The 21,290-nt window shown below is 39.0% G+C and overlaps 1 protein-coding gene across 1 annotated transcript in view; it reads right to left on the bottom strand.

Moving 5' to 3' along the window:
* SLCO1C1 (solute carrier organic anion transporter family member 1C1) overlaps positions 1 to 21,290 on the bottom strand; it is a 47,829-nt gene that overhangs the window by 9,661 nt on the left and 16,878 nt on the right. The window contains exons 5-10 of the mRNA XM_059680955.1: positions 19,485 to 19,631; positions 18,793 to 18,891; positions 15,649 to 15,894; positions 14,451 to 14,615; positions 8,187 to 8,382; positions 3,126 to 3,291 (exon numbers count right to left, since the gene is read on the bottom strand). Coding sequence (XP_059536938.1) covers positions 3,126 to 3,291; positions 8,187 to 8,382; positions 14,451 to 14,615; positions 15,649 to 15,894; positions 18,793 to 18,891; positions 19,485 to 19,631 — 1,019 coding nt within the window. The remainder of the gene's footprint in view (positions 1 to 3,125; positions 3,292 to 8,186; positions 8,383 to 14,450; positions 14,616 to 15,648; positions 15,895 to 18,792; positions 18,892 to 19,484; positions 19,632 to 21,290) is intronic.

Here is a 21,290-nt window from a genome sequence, read left to right as displayed (position 1 = left end):
ACTGCTGCCACTGCTTGCCATCTGTGCAGCGCTGCCCCCGACTCCCCTGCCATCAGTGGCCTCCCTCTGCAGGCGACAGGTGTGGGGTGTGATGGCTTGGCTGGCCTGGGCCTCCCTCTGCGAGGCAATTGCTGGCCGGCTGCACACCTGCCACAGAGTTGCCACTGGTGGCCTGGGCCTCCCTCTTTCTTTGCTAAGAGGCGGGGCCAGCCCTACAAGGGGCCATCTGCCTACCTGATCGCTCCTAACTGCTGGCCTGCCTACCTGATCTCCCCTAACCACTTGTCTTCCTACTTGATCACCCCTAACTGCTGTTCTGCCTGCCTGATCATCCCTAACCACTTGCTTGGGGGCGGGCCAGCCTGGCAAGGAGCTGTCTGCCTACCTGATCGCCCCTAACCACTGATCTGCCTACCTGATCACCCTAATCATTTTGTCTGCCTGCCTGATTATTCCTAACTGCTTGCTTGGGGATGGGGCCAGCCCGGCGAGGGGCCATGGTGGTTCTGGTCTCTGGCTGTTCTGGTTGTTACACTTACGGTGGCTGGCCTTTTGTTATATAGGATATAATATAGGATATAGTAAAAAGGTAATATGCAAATCAACTGAACTGCAGAATGACTGGTTGCTATGATACGCACTGACCACCAGGGGGCAGACACTCAATGCAGGGGCTGCCCCCTGGTGGTCAGTGCACTCCCACAGAGGGAGCACCACTCAGCTAGAAGCCAGCTCATGGCTGGCGAGCACAGCGGCAGTGGCGGAGTGTCTCACTCCTCCGCAGCAGCACTAAGGATGTCTGACTATCGGTGGGGAGCAGGCCTAAGCGGTCAGTCAGACATCCCCTGAGGACTCCAGGACTGTGAGAGGGTGCAGGCCAGGCTGAGGGACCCCCACCTCCAGTGCACAAATCTCGTGCACTGGGCCTCTAGAACTTGTATAAAATCCAAAATCCTTAAAGTGGCTTATCCATGGTGTATGATGTAGCTCCTGGATTTCACTCAGAACTGACTGCTCAATGATTTTTCCCTTCTCCTCCTGCTTTAGCCACACACATGGGTTTCCATCATGCCCTTGTCAAGCCTCAACATGGTGAGTTTACCCATGCTTCATTGCTGTTTTCTTTTCTGGGCAGCTCTTCTAGGTGGCTCCATGGCTGGCATATACACCATAGGTCTCTGCTCAGATATTTCATTAAAGAGAGCTTCCATGATCAACCATCTCTCCACCCTTTTATCCTCACTCCTCTTTTCCTCACAGTGCTTATTGCTACCTGTAAGAATAATATATAATCATTTATTTTTAACTATGTATCTTCACTAGAATGTCACCTTTGACAGAAATTGTCAGCTTTGTCATCATTTCACATCTACAGCCCAAAATAGGTTCTTAAGCACTCAAGAAAAATTTGTTAAATAAAGAGGCAAAATTTGAGGATATGACATCATTTATAGTGGTTACGAGAAAAAAGTCTCCTGAGAAATAAAACTCAACTTAATTGTGGACAGAAAAGCAACTTTAATAACCTATCATCAGTTTATTTCTGTAAATTTGATGTATGAATGTATACATATAAGTTGTCATTTTTATCACAGAAAAGTTTGTGAATTTTTAGATAAACAGTGAAGTAAAGGTGGCATTTCCTTTGTAAGAAAGAGAAGTGATAGAGATTTTTTTAGTGTCAGGTAAAAAGCTTTTTAATCTTGACTGTCTCTCACTAGATATGTGAGTTTTAGGCATCCCTTGTATTTCAGTGCCACAGTTCTCACATGAAGAAAACCAATAAAATAATACCTATCTACTTGAGGAAATAATGCTTAAATGCGAGTTTGTTTTTAAAACACCTCTCTTAGTCCCTGACATGCAATGTCCTCAATAAATGAAGCTCTAATAAATGAAGCAGTTGTTTGCAAAAAGTAGTGGCTTACAGAAAAAAAAAATTTAAAGGAAAGAAAGATGAAAAGGGATGGAGGGTGAAAACTGAGATTTCAGATGGGAGGGAAGTCTTACTCACTATTGCTAGAGACCAATTCTTTACGTTCTGAATAAAATGTTAAAATAGCAATAAACGGAGAGGAAATCAAAGTATTACTCTGTGTCTGCAGAAGTGTTTGCCTAAGCATTCTCCTATTGTGGACAAGCATGTGTAAATATGTGTGTGTTTACTTTCAGCCCTCTAGGACTGTCAAATACAGGCAGATCTCATCAGCCACAGTACAAAGCCACCTGACCACTGTGCAGTATACACAGCTGATATGAGGGAGAGTCTGAGTTTGAGTAGGAATGTGAAGGTGTGATCAGGGGGATGAGTCTGCTAATAATAAAGTACATAAAACCCTTGGTTTTCTATCTATATTTCCAACCTCATCTTCCTCTTCCATCCTAGAGGAACCCTTCATTCCAGCCACTAACTCTTTATTACACAAATTGGCTTGATTTCTCAGGAGAAGCAGTCCCAGAGACATCAACCTTCTCAAAAACAGATGCCCGACCCTTAGGTCTAGAGACCTCTTAGGCTAGCCTTCCTAACACTGGCCTCTATTGGTCCCGTCCCTAAAACCATTGGTAGTGGGGTCAGCAGACATGGATCCCAATACAGATCTTATTATATGATCTTACTCATTCAAGAATAATATTCCTTAAAAGCAAAATGAGAGAATTAGAGTACATAACTACCAAGCTCATCCTACCCATTCCATGATTTTAATTTTTAGCTTAATTCTCTCAACAACTCTAGTTTCTTCATGATGATAATATTTCCTATCTCCACACAAGAAAACAAGGGCACAGAATAACAGATCTCAGTGAGGAGGTGGGTGGCAGAGATTAACCCAAGAATATATATATACTCATAACCCATGGACACAGACAATAGTGTGGGGAAGGCCTGGGGTGGGGGAAGGGGGTGGAGGGTAAAAGGGGGGGAAAATGAAGGTCATCTGTAATACTGTCAACAATAAAAAAACAAATAAAATAAATAAATAAAGACAAGGGCAGAGTAAGAGCCAGGGTTCCCACCAGTGTGGTCTGATTCTGGGTTGGCCCCTGAGCCCTACCCCCATAGACTTGTATAGTTACATATTGTTTCAGGCCCATGGGTACACACTTTAGGGGAGATTTCTTACAATAGTTTTTCCACTCCTGGTGGAGGTTTGACAGCCAGCAAGACAAGCTGATGCATATGTGATTCCATTTTCACCACACATGGGTTCCCACTTTGTCTCTGAACATTTGCATCTTGAGTTGCAATCTGAAAAGAGAGCTCGTTCATGAGAAGAGACAGGTTTGGTTCTGAAAAGAAATGTAACAGTATAAAATATTACCTCTTAGCAGGCAGTAACCTAATATTTTTAAAAATCAATGTTCTGGAGTGATACAAAGGGCACTGCCAACAACGTTTCCCTTTTGGAAACATAATTCTCATTAGAAATATTAGCTTCTGATCATTAAATGTGAGACCAGCCACCAAGAATAGCATTCTTTTGAAAGTTATCTCTAGAGATTTTTAACTGCACATAATACGGTTTTTTATTAATGTCTATTGCCTCTAGAATCTTCTCATATATTTCTATGCAAAGACGTATGAAAAATGGCTACAAGGCAGAAAAGTAAACTTTAGAGGATTTTTGACAGTACGTAAATGCATAGTAAATGGAGTGTGTGTAAATTTCTTTCAGAGTTATTTAAACATCAGTAGAATTGGCATTGCTAATGGTATGGTGAAGAAAACAAGAGTCAGGCAGTCAACATTTCAACAGACTTTCAACATCTATAGCATATCTTATTAGTGTACACCTGACTGATAAATGCATTGACAATTCATCTAACTTTTCTTTCTCCCACATATCCTCCCACCGTTTGTAGCTCTTCCAAATCTTTTGACTTTATTTCACATGCTTTTTAAAATGACTTACCCATTTATTTATTCATAAAAAATTTATCGGAAGCCTTCCAAGTACTTGCTTTGGGAGAAGACGGCTAAAAATATGAATGAGACAATATCTGCCCTCAAAAAGCTGGCTTTTTAAAAACAGTTAACATGACCTAATTTTGGTTGTCTTTTCTTATTTTTCCCCTCTCTTTTGTTCTCTCATTCATTGTATTTCCCTTTTAATCTGTACAAGAATTCCTTCTCTCCCTCACTTCTATTTCTTCTCACCTGAATTACCGAATCCTCCTATACTTATTCTCCTTACCCTATTCATATCTCTTTATTCTTCTATGGGTATACGTATACAGTGGTATGTCTCTTCTATCTGCTCCTTAATTAGCATCCATTGGCCCTTCATAATTCATTTTTTCCTCTCCCATTCTGAATTTATTTATTTGCTTATTCTCTTTGCCTACTTTTTTTTTTTTTACAAAAATTGAGAAACTTAAACACACACATGTACTCTCACTGATAACTATTTGTTTTATTCATTTCTGTATCACTAACACCAAAAACAATTCCTGATACATAGTAGGCTAAGAAACAAGATTTTGGTAAAGCAATCAATTAAAAAATGGTACTCTATTTTGGAGAAAGAATCAATCATTTTTACCCTTCCCTCTGAAAGCTATTTCCTATAATAATTATAATAATAATTTCTTAATTGATGTAATATTCTATCTAGTAGGACTGCTATAGATTTGGTCACTTCAAATGTAAAAAGAAAGACCTCTGAGATGTCTCCAAACAAAATTAAAGAGTATTTAACTAGGTCTCCTGACAAATCATACAGGAATATTTCATTCTATTCCCTCCCATAAGGCATCCCTTGTTAACAGACTGTTCAGTAGTATCTGAAAGTATCAATATGTGCCTCTGAAAGCCTACAATCGGGCACTATCGATCTTGAGATCACAGAAGGATGGAGCTAAAAGGAATCTGGTTGTGATTAGGTCCACTGTGGGCAGATAATTTTCTCAAATTCCAAGGTTTATTAGTGACAAATTATAACCCTTATAAGTCTCTGGATTCTAAATTCTTGTCTCACAATAGATTTATTCTCATTATTGCAGAAGCAGCTTTCTTCCTTCCACTACCTCATCTAAAGGTTCTTGACAATGTTCCTGTTGAGTGTCCAGAATCACAGTGACTCAGGGGGATCCCTGGGGAGCAGGTTGTATTTTATAAAGCCAATTATTTTATGTTAATGAAGGTAGGTTAAATTTATCACCTAGGGCAATCTTGATGGAGAAACTAATTGCACACGTGATTTTTAAGAAGGATGTGTTGCCAATGGAGTTGTTTAAAATTGTAATTATGAGTTTTATCAAATATGCCAGGATGTTTATATTCAAATGAAATTTGCTTTCAAAATAGTCAAGCTGGGAGGGGACAGACTTCCCCAGTGATGTTGCAATTTTTTTTGGTTGCTTCCAATAGCAAAGCTACTCTTATAGGCTAACTCAGTGCCATTGTTGAGAATATTTTTGAAAGCAAAAGAAGAGTTTTAGAATGTTTTAAGGAATGATGGCATTATTTCAATGCAGTTATAGTCTGTTAAGATGAGTACTTCTAAGGGCTAGTATGCATGTAGTAAATATATCATTTTCTATTAATTTAATAATATTTATGTTCTATTCTAAATATTTTTATAATAAAACTAGAGGCCTGGTGCATGAAATTCATGCAGGGGGTTGGGGTGGGGGTGGGGGTGGGAGAAGGGTGGTCCCTCAGCCTGGCCTGCACCCTCTCCAATCCAGGACTCCTCGGGGGATGTCTGACTGCCGGACATCCCTCTCGCAATCTAGGACCACTGGCTCCTAACCACTCGCCTGCCTGCCTGCTTGATCGCCCCTAACTGCCCTCCCCTGCCAGCCTGCTAACTGCTCTCCCCTGCCAGCCTTATCACCCCTAACCGCCTCTGTCTCAGCCCCTGCCACCGTGGCTTTGTTTGGTAGGACATCTGGAAGATGTCTGGTCTAATTAGCATATTACCCTTTTATAGTATAGATAATTATAAATATTTTATACTAAAATGTTATACTTTTAACATGAACTTCAAAAGTTTGCTATTATTGTCTGTTTATGTGTTGCTTTTGTCTTATAGAGAGCATGGTGTTGCAGAAATTTATTATACTTTGAGGAAGTAAACTAACCTTTCTAAACTTAATTTCCTTTAAACAAGAATAACAAAATTTACCTCACAAGGTGTTCTGAGGATACAAGGAAGATACTGAAAGTCAAGATATTTTGTAAATTGCAAAATACAAAGTACTTTACCACTGTCCATTTACTATGAGGATTATAGGGATAAAGATAGCACAAGACTTCTACTCTCTCCAGAACCTTCATGTAATTCCTGTTTATAATTATTGTTCTTAATCTACATTGCTGACTGTTACTAAGGTGATGCTCCACTTAGGGGAGTCTAACATTAGTGTGATAACTTCCAGAAGCAGGGTATAATAACTGTGCATTCATTAATTTTTCTATACATGTTCGATAACAAAAGTATAACTGATGTTCCCTTGACAATAGAAGAAACTGAGTTAATGAAGGTGATGGAGATTGAAAAATGGAGACAAGACAGATCAACTTGGAAGAAAGCATAGGAAGGGAGTTGGAAAGCAAGCAGTAAGCAAGAAGCAGCTGAACCTTCAGGAAACAGAAAGTAATGTTAGAAGCATTGACCTTTGAGCCACAGGTACTTCTAGTCAGTCAGGCAGGTGCAATCAGGAAGGCTGGCATGGCATACAGGAGTGGCTCGATCATTTTTTTAAACCAACAATGTAGAGGTAGGTAGACGGATAAAAAGAGCTGCCTCTGGAAACTCATGTTCAAAGACAATGATTTTAAGGACTCTTGAAGAGAAGGCAAAATAGTTTCTTCAAGACCCAGCTTTAAGAGTGATAGATTCCAGTTATGGATATTTATCTGAGGAAAATGAGAACACATATTGTAAAAGATATAAGCACCCTTAAGTGTATGGCAACATTATTTATAATAGCCAAGATTTGGAATCAACCTAGATATCCATTGATAGATGAATGAATAAAGAGAATGTGAGATATGTGGGAATGTTACTCAGTAATGAAAAGAAATGAAATCTGTCATGTCTGACAATGTGGATGGACCTACAGGGAATTGTGCTAAGTAAAATGAATCAGACATAGAAAAATAAATACTATCTGACTTACTTGTATATGGGATCTAAAAAAAAAAGCTCCATCAGAAAGAAATGAACAAGCAAAACAAAACAGATATAGACTCATAGATGAGAGAACAAACTGATGGTTGACAGAGGGGAGGGAGGTGGGAAATGGTTGAAAAAGGTGAAGGAGAATAAAAGATAATAATTTCCAGTGTTAAAATAAATAAGTCACAGAGATGTAATGTACAGCACAGGGAATATAGTCAATTATATAATACTGACTTTGTAGGGTGACAGATGCTTATAGATTTACCATGGTGATCAAATCATAAGGTATATAAATGTTGAATCACTATCTTGTACAACTGAAAAAATATACTATTAAAAAACGAGTGATAGACTCTGGAAGCCAAGAAACTTAATCACCCACCCATAGGGATGTCATAGGCCTGAGAGTATCAGTAAGTTCTCTTGGCCAACTGCAAAGAACTAAAGAGAGCTGCCATGTGGGTCACTGGGTTGAGGAATAGAATTGTCTCCTGAAACTTTACCTGATTTGAATACAACAGAGACCCCAAAGGGTGGCATGGAGACATTCCCAGTTATGGTCAAAGAAAAAAAATACAATTGTTTTCATGAATGGAATATATATTTTGTGCCAGGCAATACTGGCCACTTTCACATATGCTATCTTGCTTAAGTCTTACAAAACCTTAAAAGGCAGTAATTGCTTCTATTTTTAAATGGGAAAATTGAAGCTGGATTCTATTAAATAACCCATACAATGTCTTTTCACTAAGAATGGGGAGAGGCAACATTCAAGGTTTGAATTGTCCACTATCAGGTTGCTGCCCTAAAGTAAGATGTAGGTTTAGCTTTTTTAAATATTTCTTTAAGACATTCAAATTCAAAAGAGATGACAGATTTTGGTGACAATTATAACTTTCATGTCATAAATATCATCAGTTATGGAACAATAGAACAATTATCCCCTTTCCATGGCGATGATGGTTAAAAATCAAATCATCTTATTATGAAACTCTATGAAAAATTAATTTGATTAAGCAAGCCAATCTCTTCAGATTATTTCATGAGTGAACATACCCTTGGTAGGAGACAGTTAATCCTGCCACAGCAGAGTTCTCACAGCCCAGGGCAAACAGGGAAAGGAATAGGAGGTACCCAAGGACTGATGCTCCCAGGTAGATTTTTGCAGCTCCATATACACCGATTCTGAATTTTTTCATTACTATCCCTCCAGAGAATATTCCAAGGGCTACTGCAGGTATGTTGATGAGCCCTGAGGAACAAGAAAAAAAATGTATGTATCATTTTGTGAATCTCTGAAAGAAATCTGAGTACACTCACACAAACTTTCTAAGGGTTTATACAAAACTGTGCAATAGTTCATGACACACTATCAGATGACTTTGTCATTTTTTGTTACAGAAATATTCATTTACTATCATCTGCTGGCACATATAAAGAGATTTTGATGAATGTCCAGATTATAGTTTCATGATAGCACAGTCTCAGGTAGGGATATTATCATTTTCACTTCAGAGAGCAATTTGTTTGTGGTCGTGGTGACAACAGATTGGAATACAGGGCGTCTGATGTCAAGTTCTGTGCTTTCAAGCACTACGTTATGCTGTCTCTCCTTCAAGGGGTTTAGAAGGCAGTTTTCTTGATCAATAGACATTCAACCTCCTTAGTCATCAAACAGATGTGGCTTAAAAACTACACTAGGAAGAGGTCTAACAAAGTGGTTGAAAGCTTGGACTCTGGAGTCCTAACTTCCTGTGTTTAGATTTCAGTTCTACAGCTTAATGGCTGTGTAACTACAGGTGATTCTCTGAACTTAAACCTGTCTGCTCACCTACAATATGGAGCTAATAACAGTGATTGAATGACAGGAAAGCTTTTAGCACAGTATCTGACACAAAATATTATTCAGTTAGGTTCTTCATATTCCAGTGTATTAGATTCACAAAGATAAAATACTGTGATGGGGGAGTGGAACACCTCTACGTCAGAAAAGAGAGAGAAAGGGGCCCTTTGGTGCTGTGTTGGTTGGATTTTAAATTGGGAAATAATGCTAGAGAACAGAAATCTGGCACTCAACCATCAGCTATTTCTCTACTACTTTAGAATTTCTTTTTATATTGTGTACACACCAATCATTGATGTCCACATTACCTTGAGCTTTTGAGAGAAGGGCAGAAGCTTGTAGAAATCCTGGACAACGAAGGAGGTTTGAGCACAGCAGCTGCTGTGGTGAACAATGACCACGAGTCTCCTGCCTCTGACTCACAACCCGGTGAGACATCATTAAATCAAAATTACAATGAGAAGCAAACTCACTTGCCTTCCCCCCTTTCTTTCTTTTTAGATTTATATATCCAGTCTCCGAAATAATTTTCTTAGAAACTAAAATAGCAAATCCATGACAATTTTTTGCTACATATTATAGCACTTTATTTTAAAAATCTTTTCATCCTGTACTAATAGACAATAAGGGCATTTTATTTCATCTCTTTTGCTTTGATTGTACATTAAGTTAACATTAAAATGGTCACATTAGAAATCAACCCACTTTGAAGGGGCATGATCATGAAATTAGTGAAACTGCAAAAAGAGGAGATGTTAATTTTTGCTTCCCCAGCTGAACAGAGGTTTGTGAGTTTGGCAAGAGGCTGAGATGAGCATATGGGCCCCTCAAGAGCCAAACATGAGCTAAGAGGCACCTGATTATTATTTTTTTTTAAAGAGAGCAGATAATAGAAAATAATACAATAAACCTTGTTACTCATGACCCAAGTTAATAAATGCTAATATTTTCTTCCAATTTTTCTGATTGTTTAAATAGCGAATATATAAAGCTGATTCTCTGTTTCAGGTTCTGTCTTCCTTCCCAAGAACTAAGCACTGTCTTGATTTGCTGTGTATCATTTAAGTCCCTATTTTTACCTATACATAGTACTTGGTTTTGCATCATTTCTCACAGGCCCAAGATTGACACAAAAAGAGGGTATATTTTTATTCTCTCTCTCAATTCTATCCCCTGAAAGAGGTTTATGAAAAAAAAAAAAAAAACACGAAAAAAAAAACCTCCTGAAACCCAGGCTCTGAACGACAACATTCAGAGAATGTGCTTAGGATTTTGTTTTATTTTGCAAAGTAAAGCTCACACCTGGACATAAGGCATCAGAGCGTTAAGAATACCCATTGTTCTGTAGCTCCATGATGGCACTGGATTCCATTGACCTTTCCCTTCCCTATCTGACCTAGAAGAGTCCGAGAATTGAAATGGGGTTATTCTCAGGGCACTGCTCATTCAGAGTGGATTGTTAAAAGTTAAGACTTTCATCTTTTAACTGACCTTTTAGAGGCCTGTGCTCTTTTGAAACATCCAGGAAGTTCCATGTGTTCTCTTGCCTGCAAGTCCTTCTGCACAAAATACGTACTTTGTTGGATACAATGTCCTTCCAAAACCTCACCCCTCTTCTCATAATTTCATCTTTTAATACCTTTTTATACTTTTGCTCTTGACTTACCCTAGTTGTATCGACACCTTCTCCTAGAGATATTTTTCTGATTCTAAGATCAAAGTCTTTTTCTCCGGAGGACTCAGGACTTTGCCTAATTAGAGTATTTAAAACTGCCCCCACCAGCCCTGTGACTCATCTGGAATCAGGGTGCACAAATTAGTCATCAAAAAACTTGTTTTTCCCTTAGCCTGAGGCCCTTTGCAGGGTCCCCTGGGCAGCAGCCTTGGTACTTATCACAATGACCTGTTAGCTTGTCTGGTTCACACTTCTCACCCTCTCATCTAACCTTCAAAGCAAGAACTGTGCTCATCATAGGATCCCGTGTTCCTTGCTCAGACAGTTTTCCACAAAATAATGTCCTACATGACTAAACTTAGTTGAGCAAACTAAGTTTATTCATTTATCACATTTCTCTGGATATGTTAACTCATATTTCAAGATGATTAAATTATAACAGATTCCAAAAAAGATAAGTAGGACATTTTCAAATACACTATCTGCTTGAGTCTCCCTTTCCAATTCCCTAGGCGTCTATAAGCTGTCCATGCTGGACCAAGTTGATGGCAAATTTCCTGAATATCAGATAAGATGTACTTCTTGCCTCGCAAAGCTTCTTTTCTTTCATCTTTGGTATTTTAAGTCATTTAATGAAATAGAACTTTTACTCTGATTTCATCATTACTCACTTTTCTTTTTACACTTACATCATACAATATGTTGACCTTAAAATAGTTACCATCTAAATATTCTAAATGAAAATGCTAGTTTCAATTTACACTAACAACTGCAATTTATTTCAAGTATTTTCTTTTGCATTAATATATTTACCCAGTCAGTAAAGCTAAAAGAAATTTCAGCTACTTTGTTGTTATTTCATCTCACCCATTCAGATTTAATACCTATTCTTTGTTACTGGCCTAAACAAGAGTTATGAGAGATGTATTAAATGTTTTGAGATGGTCAGTATAATTAACACATAAACTGGAGACTTTGTTTCCCATAGAGATGTATGATAGCCTTAGCCATTAAGGTGAAATAGTAATGAGTTATAATCACAGTACTTTGGGATGTTTTCAGAGCTTCTCTCCTAGTGAAGTAAAATTCCATATTATATAATGGACCTTCACACGATTATTCTAATATTAGAATACATAAACATTAAGATTTGAATTTTACAGAGAGAAAAATGCAAGAAAAAGATTATGGGACTTTTCACACTCTTACAGCCATTTGGGTGCAAAGAAGTAAAGTTAGCTGTTATTCTTGGGCATAATATCATTCTTGGGTATTTTTTCTCACAGATTAAGATTATTTTCCATCATCTCACAGATTTTTAATATAACTTTACCTAATTCTGGAACACATCATAATATAATTATTAAATTTGCTATGTTAGCCTAGTCACCAAAAATTAATGTTTTCTATTGTAAGTACCTTTCTCCAAATAATTATATTATTTTTTCCTTTTCTGTGTGATGCTTTATCATTATCATTGATTATGTATTGTGTTTACTGGAAATGGTCTTATTTAATTAAAAATTTTTAAGAAATTCAGAAAAAATGATTACTATCTGTGTATTACGAAGGAGATAAAAGATAAAATCATTTGCATGGATGTAGCTTAATAGTAATAGAGAGGCTTAAATGGAAAATTCAACTGTCTATTCAAACTTCTTTCAGCTGAAATTGCAATGGAAAATTTTTAAAAACCACAGAATTAAAAAAAGCAAAATCATTTTATGACATTTTCTTTACTCCTTGAATTTGAAACATTTTTTGTTATTTTCCTTGCAAAATTAAAGTAGTTAACATAAAAATGCTATTTCTAAACTTTAGAGAGAATATGGTGAACATACAAAAATATGTACAACAACAAAAAATTGTCATTGTAACAGCTAGCCTTTGAACACATAGGGAAATTTCAGTTTATTTTTTCCTCTGTGTCATGTCAAATGCCTTCTCCAAGAGTAGAGAGAAAATGTGCTTTCTTATTGCCTCTCCCATATTTCATCACAGAAAGGATCATTATCCATAGCCCAAAGGAAAAAATGAAGGAGAAAAGAGAAATGAGTAAGTCAGAAGAGAAAAAAAATATTTGTTATATGACAGCTATGTACATTTATGGTGCATTTTATATTTTTAAATCTTTATTTCAACCAAATTATGTATTTATTTTCACCATTCTATAGATTATAAAAATAAATGTTAGGGATGTTGAATAATAAAATTAAATTAATTTGAACTGATTAATGTTGAAAGTAAAAGTTCTGTGATATAGTTTGAACACTTACACTTTAGAGGAAGAATAGTCTAAACAGAGTTTATTAGATTAGCATCTGCTAAGTGCCCATTATCCTAGATTGTTACAGAAAAATTATAATAAGCTCAGGATGCACCCCCCCCCCTAAGTTTTCTTTCAGAGACAGGTACATAGAGCAATTCTTTAAATATTTTAAAAAGAGTCAGTTATGTTAAACTATTGGAGTCTCCTATCATAAAGGGGTATGTTCAAAAAAACAGAATATACTTTATGCCTTGAAACAGTAGCATTACATTAAAACTAAAGTAACTGATTCAGGTTTTCAAAGTATCCAGTTATTTGCAGGGTGGTATTCATGTATTTGTAGATTCTTGTTCTTCATTCTATTCTATGCCCTTGAATATCTTTCTCATTATTTGACTGTATTGCCATGATAGAAACATGGCCCCTTTAAATAACTCAAATGCCAGGAACCAGAAGTCCTTTGAACAAATACAAACTTTGTTTTGTTATGCTCACCTTTAACTGTATAAATATCCCCTTTTTATAGTTGTAGAGAGTGTTCAGGTAAAATGTCCACTGTTATGAGATTTTGGGTGCACTTGAAAGACATATACCCATTATTAAGAATCCTATATAATAAAGAGGTAATATGCAAATTAACCCTCATGTCCTCACAAGATGGCTGCCTATGACCAGGCTGGCAGGGGGGTTAGTGAGGGACAACCAAATGACTGAACAGGAGCCTGTGTGGGGCTACCAGGCTGGCATGGGGGCCAGTTGGGGGTGATCAGGCCAGCAGGGGGAGGAGTTAGGAGTGACCAGGCCAGCAGTGGGGGACAGTTGGAAGCGACCAGACTGGCATGGGGGGCAGTAAGAGGCAACCAGGCTGGTGGGGGGGGGCAGTTAGGGGTAATCAGGCTGGTGGGGGGAGTGTAGTTGGGGGCGACCAGGCTGGTGGGGGGCAGTTAGGGGTGACCAGGCCAGCAGTGGGGGGCAGTTAGAGGCGATCAGGCTGGCACACAGAGGTAGTGAGGGGCGATCAGGCTGGCAGTGGGGGGGCAGTTAGGGGTGACCAGGCAGGCAGGCAGGTGAGCAATTAGGAGCAGTCCAGGATTGTGAGAGGGATGTCCGACTGCCGGTTTAGGCCTGATCCCAGAGATCCCAGAGATCGGGCCTAAACCGGCAGTCGGACATCCCCTGAGGGGTCCTGGATTGGAGAGGGTTCAGGCTGGGCTGAGGGGACCCTCCCCCCCGTGCATGAATTTTGTGCACTGGGCCTCTAGTCTCCTCATAAAATGCATGTGATCTATGTGATATTTTCATGGTCATTCGCCCGTAGTTGTGAACATTTTCTTTGCTAGAAAGTTGTACCACAGACTGTCTAAATATTTTATCCTGCTAGATTATTTTTACTCACTTTTTTTTCCTTCATATCTAAAATACCATAAATTACCTTCAGTCTAAATATTGGAACACTTTTTTCTAAAGGTACTAAGAGTTAACAGGATGCTGCTGGTAGTACCTATTGGAAAGCATGAAGGAAGATGAGCATACCAATAACAAAGTTGGCCTTGGAAGATGACTGCCCATACTGTTGCTCAATGTACTTTGGTTTATATGTCACCATGCCAAATAAAGAATTGAACTGAACAGTGCTTGCACACAAATATAAGAAGTACACTGGATTTCCTAAAAGACTCTTCAGCGACGGAAGAAAATCTGTAAGACAAAAACAACATGGAGTGATTAAAGACAGTCACACTTGGCAGAAGATATAGCCATGGCAGCAGGGCTTAGGTGGCTGAGTCCCATTGTCGTATTATCAGCTGCAGTTACAGTGTGGTACACATTCACACTATACATATCAAGTCATTGGCACAAGTCAAGGATGAGAGCTAGACATAGAGCATGCTTCTATGGGCAAAACATCTATATCATAGTTTGAGGTATAAGTCAGACAAAAACAGACTCCTCTAACTGATGTGGGTAAAGGGCAAGAAGAACTACCACTCCCTCACTAAGAGCAGGGAGTCACAAGCAGGACATCAAGAACTTCAGTTTCCTGGTCTATTCTTCAAACTTGGGTCACCGTCACAAGGAAAGGCATATGAACGTTGTCTCCATTTAATGCATGGACTTTAGTTTAAGAAACGAACTTTGGCATGCTCCCTTCTTCCTATTATGTAGCCAAACAGTTAGAAAGGTGAAGGCTTTCTATAAATGTAAATATTGCTTACTGGGAACCCTTCCAGGCCCATTGAAAGAAACTAATCTTTCTCATGGATACCCATCACCACGTGTGGGGAATTCACTAGAACATGTATGGTTTTGCCGCACACCACACTTGCTCCTTCCATCACTGGTAGGAGACATACATTGATATACATTTCTCACATGGGTGGATGTCATCTGTTTTAAAGGCCACAAGCCCTGAAGATTCACTCTTTTTTTTCTGCCCACCCAGACTGGTATGAAACAGCAATCCTATAGGGGCAGTTGCGAGGTCTCCACTGAGGAGGTGTGTGGATGGATATGTCAGCAAGGAAGGTTTACCAAGATTTTGGGTCATGCTCTTCGATTTTTTTTTTTTATTAATAATCCTGACTTTTAAATCTTCATTTCTGCTTACTACATAGTTTCTCACTTTTTTTTTATGAACACATGAAGGAGAGAGAGGGAATGACTTATAGAATCCCTATAAAGCCCAAACAGAAAAACTGAAAATGTTTCAATCAAGGAGAATCTGGCTCACCTCTTGCCATTTCCATTATTTTTGCTTTTTCTCTATGGGGTGTTTGGTACTCTGTGTGATCCCCCATAATAAATGTGGATTTTTCAGAGGAGGAACTGGTATCCTCTTTACTTTGGGGTCTCAGGAGACTCTTTGGTAAACACCAGAAAGGCACAGCTGCAAGAAGACTTATGACTCCTGCGACTAGGTAACCAAGCCACCAGGCACCTACCCATTGGGGATCCTTTGGGGTAATGGTGATGTGATCTGAAAAAGAGACAGGATGGCTCAGTGGTATATACAGCAAAGCTCATATGTTGAAATAAGCCTTTTTTAAAAAATAAAATTCTAGCATCATCTCAATCACATTATCAAAATACCTAATAATTCATGCATTACTTTTTCTAACCTGAACATTATTATCATGCTTTTTGAAGGAAAGAGGGTGGAGCATGATGATTTATTTTGTTGTTCCTTAGATTATAAATATAGAGTCTAAATACTGGAAGGGAACCCAGGGTTTCTAAACTCTGCTCTGGAGTTCTGCAGAGGGACCCCTGGGCCTGTGGCAGGGGGAAAGTGACATGTGAGGGAGAGTTAGGAAGGTCCAAAACCTTCTGCCAGCTATGTCATATCAGCACCATTTCCTGATTTACAAATTGAAGGTCTAAGATTTTTCTCAAAGAAAAAGTTATATCCTGCACCCTATGGCCCAAATCTAGTCTAAAGCACTATAAATGCTATTTATTAAATTACTAGAGGCCTGGTGCATGATATTCATGCACAAGTACGGTCCCCAGGCCTGGCCTGTGAGCAGGACCATCTACCTGGGCTGCCACCCGCTGCCACCCACCTCCAGTTCCCCATTCACCATCAGGCGATTGGAGCCTGCCAGACATCAGGCAATCGGGACTGAGAGGTGGTCAGTGCACCTCATAGTGACTGGTTGAGTGGTCGTTCTGGTTGTTCCACTGTTAGGGTCAATTTGCATATTACCCTTTTATTATATAGGATAGAGGCCCAGTGCACAGGTGAGAGCCGGCTGGCCAGCCCTGATGGGGGCCCTGGATCAGGGGTGGGGGTCCTGGCTGGGGGGAAGGGCTGGCTGGGGAGAGGGGCCCCAGGCATTCTGGTCTCTGGTCGTTCCGCCATTTTGGTCGCTCAGCTTTTATTATATAGAACTAGGGGCCCGGTGCACGAAATTCGTGCACTGGGTGTGTGTGGGGGGGAGGGGCGGGGGGGAGGGTCCCTCAGCCCCGCCTGCCCCCTCTCACATACTGGGAAGCCCTCAGGCATTGACCCCCATCACCCTCCAATCGCAGGATCGGCCCCTTGCCCAGGCCTGACGCCTCTGGCCTAGGCGTCCGGCCCGGGCAGCGGGGACCTGCAGTGGCAGCGGGGACCTGCAGTGGCAGCGGGGGCAGGGGGGCCGCAATTGTGCGGGCTCCGCCCCTGCCCCTGCAGGAAGCCTCTGGCTGAGGAGTCCGGCCCGGGCAGCGGGGACCCACACCTGCAGCGGCCCCGCGATCGTGGGCTTCGCTTTAGGCCCAGGCAAGGGACCCCTAGCTCCTGGGACTGCCAGCTTCGACTGTGCCCAGCTCCCATTGCTGGCTCCACCCCTACTTCCTGCTATCACTGGCCAGGGTGGAAAAGGCGCCTGATTCTCCGATCATGGCTGGGGGGCAGGGCAAAGGCAGCCCCAGGGCCGCCTTTGCCCTGCCCCCCAGCTCTTAGCTCCCCCCTGGGTTTCCGATCACTGTCAGTGGCAGGGGGCTTCTTCCTGCTTTCCCTTTTGCCTCCCTGCATTGTGCTACATATGCAAATTAACCGCCATCTTGTTGGCAGTTAACTGCCAATCTTAGTTGGCAGTTAATTTGCATATAGCCCTGATTAGCCAATGAAAAGGGTATCGTCGTACGCCAATTACCATTTTTCTCTTTTATTAGTATAGATGTTTACTAGTAATAATACTGAGAGCTATTTATAGGCCTGAAGCAAGATTTGCATGTGTAAATAAAACAATATCATATCATATTGGACTAAAAGGTGGGAATTGATACAGTTTTTTTAACCAGCTATTTTTCTTAAATATAAAAACCTATAAAACATATTACTATACTCTACCTGCACCACCCTCTTTAAGAGCAACAAAAAAGCACATGTCTTTTGACATCTAGGCTCAATAGCCACTACATTCTACTCAGTAAAATGTTTATACAAGTTTATTGCTACTTCTTCATTGCTTCCCCTTAACCATTTTCCTCTGTACCACTCATCACACCTCTAATCCCTTGTCTCTATCAGTCTCTGTGACTGGACTGTAAAATTCAAGGAGTCAATAAACTCAGCTATTTTGTTCACTGTGATACAATCACTCCTGGGATAAAGTAGCTGTAAAGTAAAATTTGGAGGTGAATGAACTAACAAAGGAATAACTAGGTAAATATGTTGGAATATGCCTGCATTTTATGTGATTAAAGAAGAACAACTAGTACAAGACTTTTGCATTCTATTTTAACACAATAATTTCAAAGTGCAATTCCAGAATTTAAAAAAAAATAGCATACTTTTTCAAATTGCTTTCTTAGAATTCTTTTACACAAAAATACTATATGTTTCCAGGGGGTCCACCTCACAAGGAAAGAAATAAACTAATAGCTATGGAAACATGAGGCCCACATTTATTCCCTACGCAAGCACTCCCCCAGAAGGAAAGCTAGTCTCGTGACATACAGTAAAGAAGGGAATTTTGGTTGCCAGAAGACTTTCAATCCTTGGTTTTTCTGGCAAGTCAATAAACACATTATCAATTGATGTGACTATAATAAATGTTGATACACATGCATCCAACAAGAGCCAACAAGTAGCCACAATATGTAGTCATAGCTCTGGTGAAGTGCATTTGAACTGGCTAACCAAAGGGAAAAAGGATACACCTGAATAGCATGGGTCATCCAGTTCTAATTACCACCTATTTTTCATATTCCATTTATTAATGTGCATGAGGATTCTCTCAACAATACATTTTTTCTTGGCCTATTTTTATTTTATGAAAGATTACTATCCTATCATTTTATAAAAAGTCAAACTGCTATTTTCTACCCCATCCCATTATAAAATTGCAGTGAAACAAATGAACAAATAACAATACGTTCGTTTCCTTACCTAGATTTACAAAGCCAATGTCAACATACAGTTTGGCACATAATGAGCCTAACAGGAAGCCAAAGATCGGCCCTATAATTGCAACCGTCTGCACACAACCTGCACCAAAAAAATAATAATAATAATAAATAAAATAAAAAATTAAAAAACTTAAATAATAAGGTACCTTTGCTTTTGTAAATTAATAAAATTTTAAACAAGACATGTGGAATGAGAACTGGTTAGTAACTGAAAATATTTCATAAAGTCTTTATTTAAGTGTAGTCAATTTGTCAATTTTTCAACTTCATTGAATTAGGAAATAAATTCTTCTTAGCTTTGGAAGAAGCTAAGCCATTAATTACCTCTTAGTAAGAAAATAACACGAGGACTGACTCTCTGATATATAAATATGTCACCTACATGCTTCTACAGTCCATGAAGTCTGTGAAGATACTTACACAAGGTCATATATCATTGCCTTGGAGCTCAATTACTTTCCTTTAATTTGATGTTCTTCCCCTAATGCAATAGAGTCCAATATTTGAAGTTTCTTTACTATTCAAATCCTGACTGTGGACTTCAGAAATGTGTGAACTGAATAAAGGATTTGGGTATGAAGTAAAAAGCCTTCCACATCCAATTTAGTTTAGAATGGAGTTGAGAAAACCAGGTACCCTGCTTTCTGAGAAGATAAATGAGGTGGGCATTACCAATATAGAAAGCCGCATTGTCTTCACTGGCAAAATCATCAAGGTAGGTGATGCCTAAGGGCTGAATAGGAGTTTCTCCAATTCCACGAAGAAGGTTCCCCAGGAAAACATAAACCCACATGGAGGAGCTGGCATCGATTTCACATTCTTGAAAGGAAAGGAAAACAAGAAAAAAAGGAAAGCAAATAAGACAAATGAAATAACGTTACAATTAAAGTTAAATATTTATTCTGCTTTTCTACAAGTTGTCCTAAAATTAGATTAGAATGTAAAAGTAAAATATGACAGACATAGTTTGAGAGGCTTGAGCAAGATTGGGAAATGTCTGTTTCGTAACTTCAGTAGTTTAGGTAGTGTAAGTCCCCCAGAGACTTTGATCAAGGAACTCTATTGCTTCTTGTTCCTGTTCCCTTCCTTCTTATTTTCTCTCTTCTTTTTATTTCATACATAAGCTAAGTTCTTGGAATTCCTACACTCCAATAACCTTCAATATCCTCCTAAGACCAAACACAAAAATTTGAACAAAGACTTTTCTTGCCTTAATCTTTAAACTTTTCTATTTTTTTTTCCAGCAGAAATCACTTGTAATTTTATTGCTGATGAAGTTTTATCGGAAATTCAAAATTTTAGATGGCTGAGACTTCAACTTTGGGTAGCATTGCCTATAATTATAATTGTTTGATGATGAATAACAATCTTTAGGGCTCATTTTTAGAAAAAATCATCTAAAAATTATAAACCTTATAAGCTTTAGAAGTATAACTATTCCAACAAAAAGAACCTTTGATGTATTTTTAGAGATTCAAAGCTAACAATTTTAAAATTGCTTTCATAAAAGCCATGCCTTAATATGAATTTGTGAAGTTGGACAATTACTCCCATATCATAAATGAAATATTTGTTCAAGAGTTTAGTCCAGGGATGGGCAACCTTTTTGTGAGTGCATACCAAAACCAGCAAAATCTATGACTCAAAATTCTTCTGCATGCCAACCCTAATTTTTTGAGAACATGTTACGCCTATTTGATATCTCTTAAGGTGTACGTATGTGAAGAACCTTGAAGAAATAAAATCCATTCGAGTGACAAAAACACAGTATATGATGATGAAAAATACATTTATTTTTTAATGCATACATGGTATGTAAATTTATTTATTTATCTAAGATGCACCTACACTGAATTTATCTGAAAAATAAAAAAGTCGATATTAAGAAAAAAATTGTAAATGGAAGATTATAAGAGAGGGTTTCGCGTGCCAGCAAAAGTTACTGGCATGCCATGTTGGGCACTCATGCCAGGTGTTGCCCACCCCTGGTTTGGTCACTTTAATAAAAAGGATATTCACCAACTCCAAAAATTGTCACTTCTGAATGCTCCCTTTCTGTGAGGCACTGGGATAAGTGTTCTATGGGCATTTTTAAATTGAATTCCCCTAGGAATCCTATGAGGTAGGAGTTATTTTCACCTATTAGTAATCCTTAAAGCTATTTCTGAAGGTAAAGCATTGGGTTACAAAGAACTGGAGGGTGCCCAGCCGATGTGGCTCAGTAGTTGAGCATCAATCCAGGAACGAAGAGGTCAGAGTTTGATTCCCAGTCAGGGCACATGCCCAGATTGTGGGCTTGATCCCCAGTATGGTGCAAGCAGGAGGCAGCCAATCAATAATGTTCTCTTATTGACTTGTCTATCTCTCTTCCCCTCTCTCTTCCTCTCTCTCTAAAGTCAATAAAAAAAAATTTTTAAAAAAGAACTGAGGTGACTCAGTAGGACTCAGCTTTCATGTAGTTGAGTCTGACTGCAAAAC

The sequence above is a fragment of the Myotis daubentonii genome, chromosome 2, assembly GCF_963259705.1.
Source record: "Myotis daubentonii chromosome 2, mMyoDau2.1, whole genome shotgun sequence".
NCBI classification, from domain to species: Eukaryota; Metazoa; Chordata; class Mammalia; order Chiroptera; family Vespertilionidae; genus Myotis; species Myotis daubentonii.
This window is presented reverse-complemented; position numbering and strand designations above follow the sequence as displayed.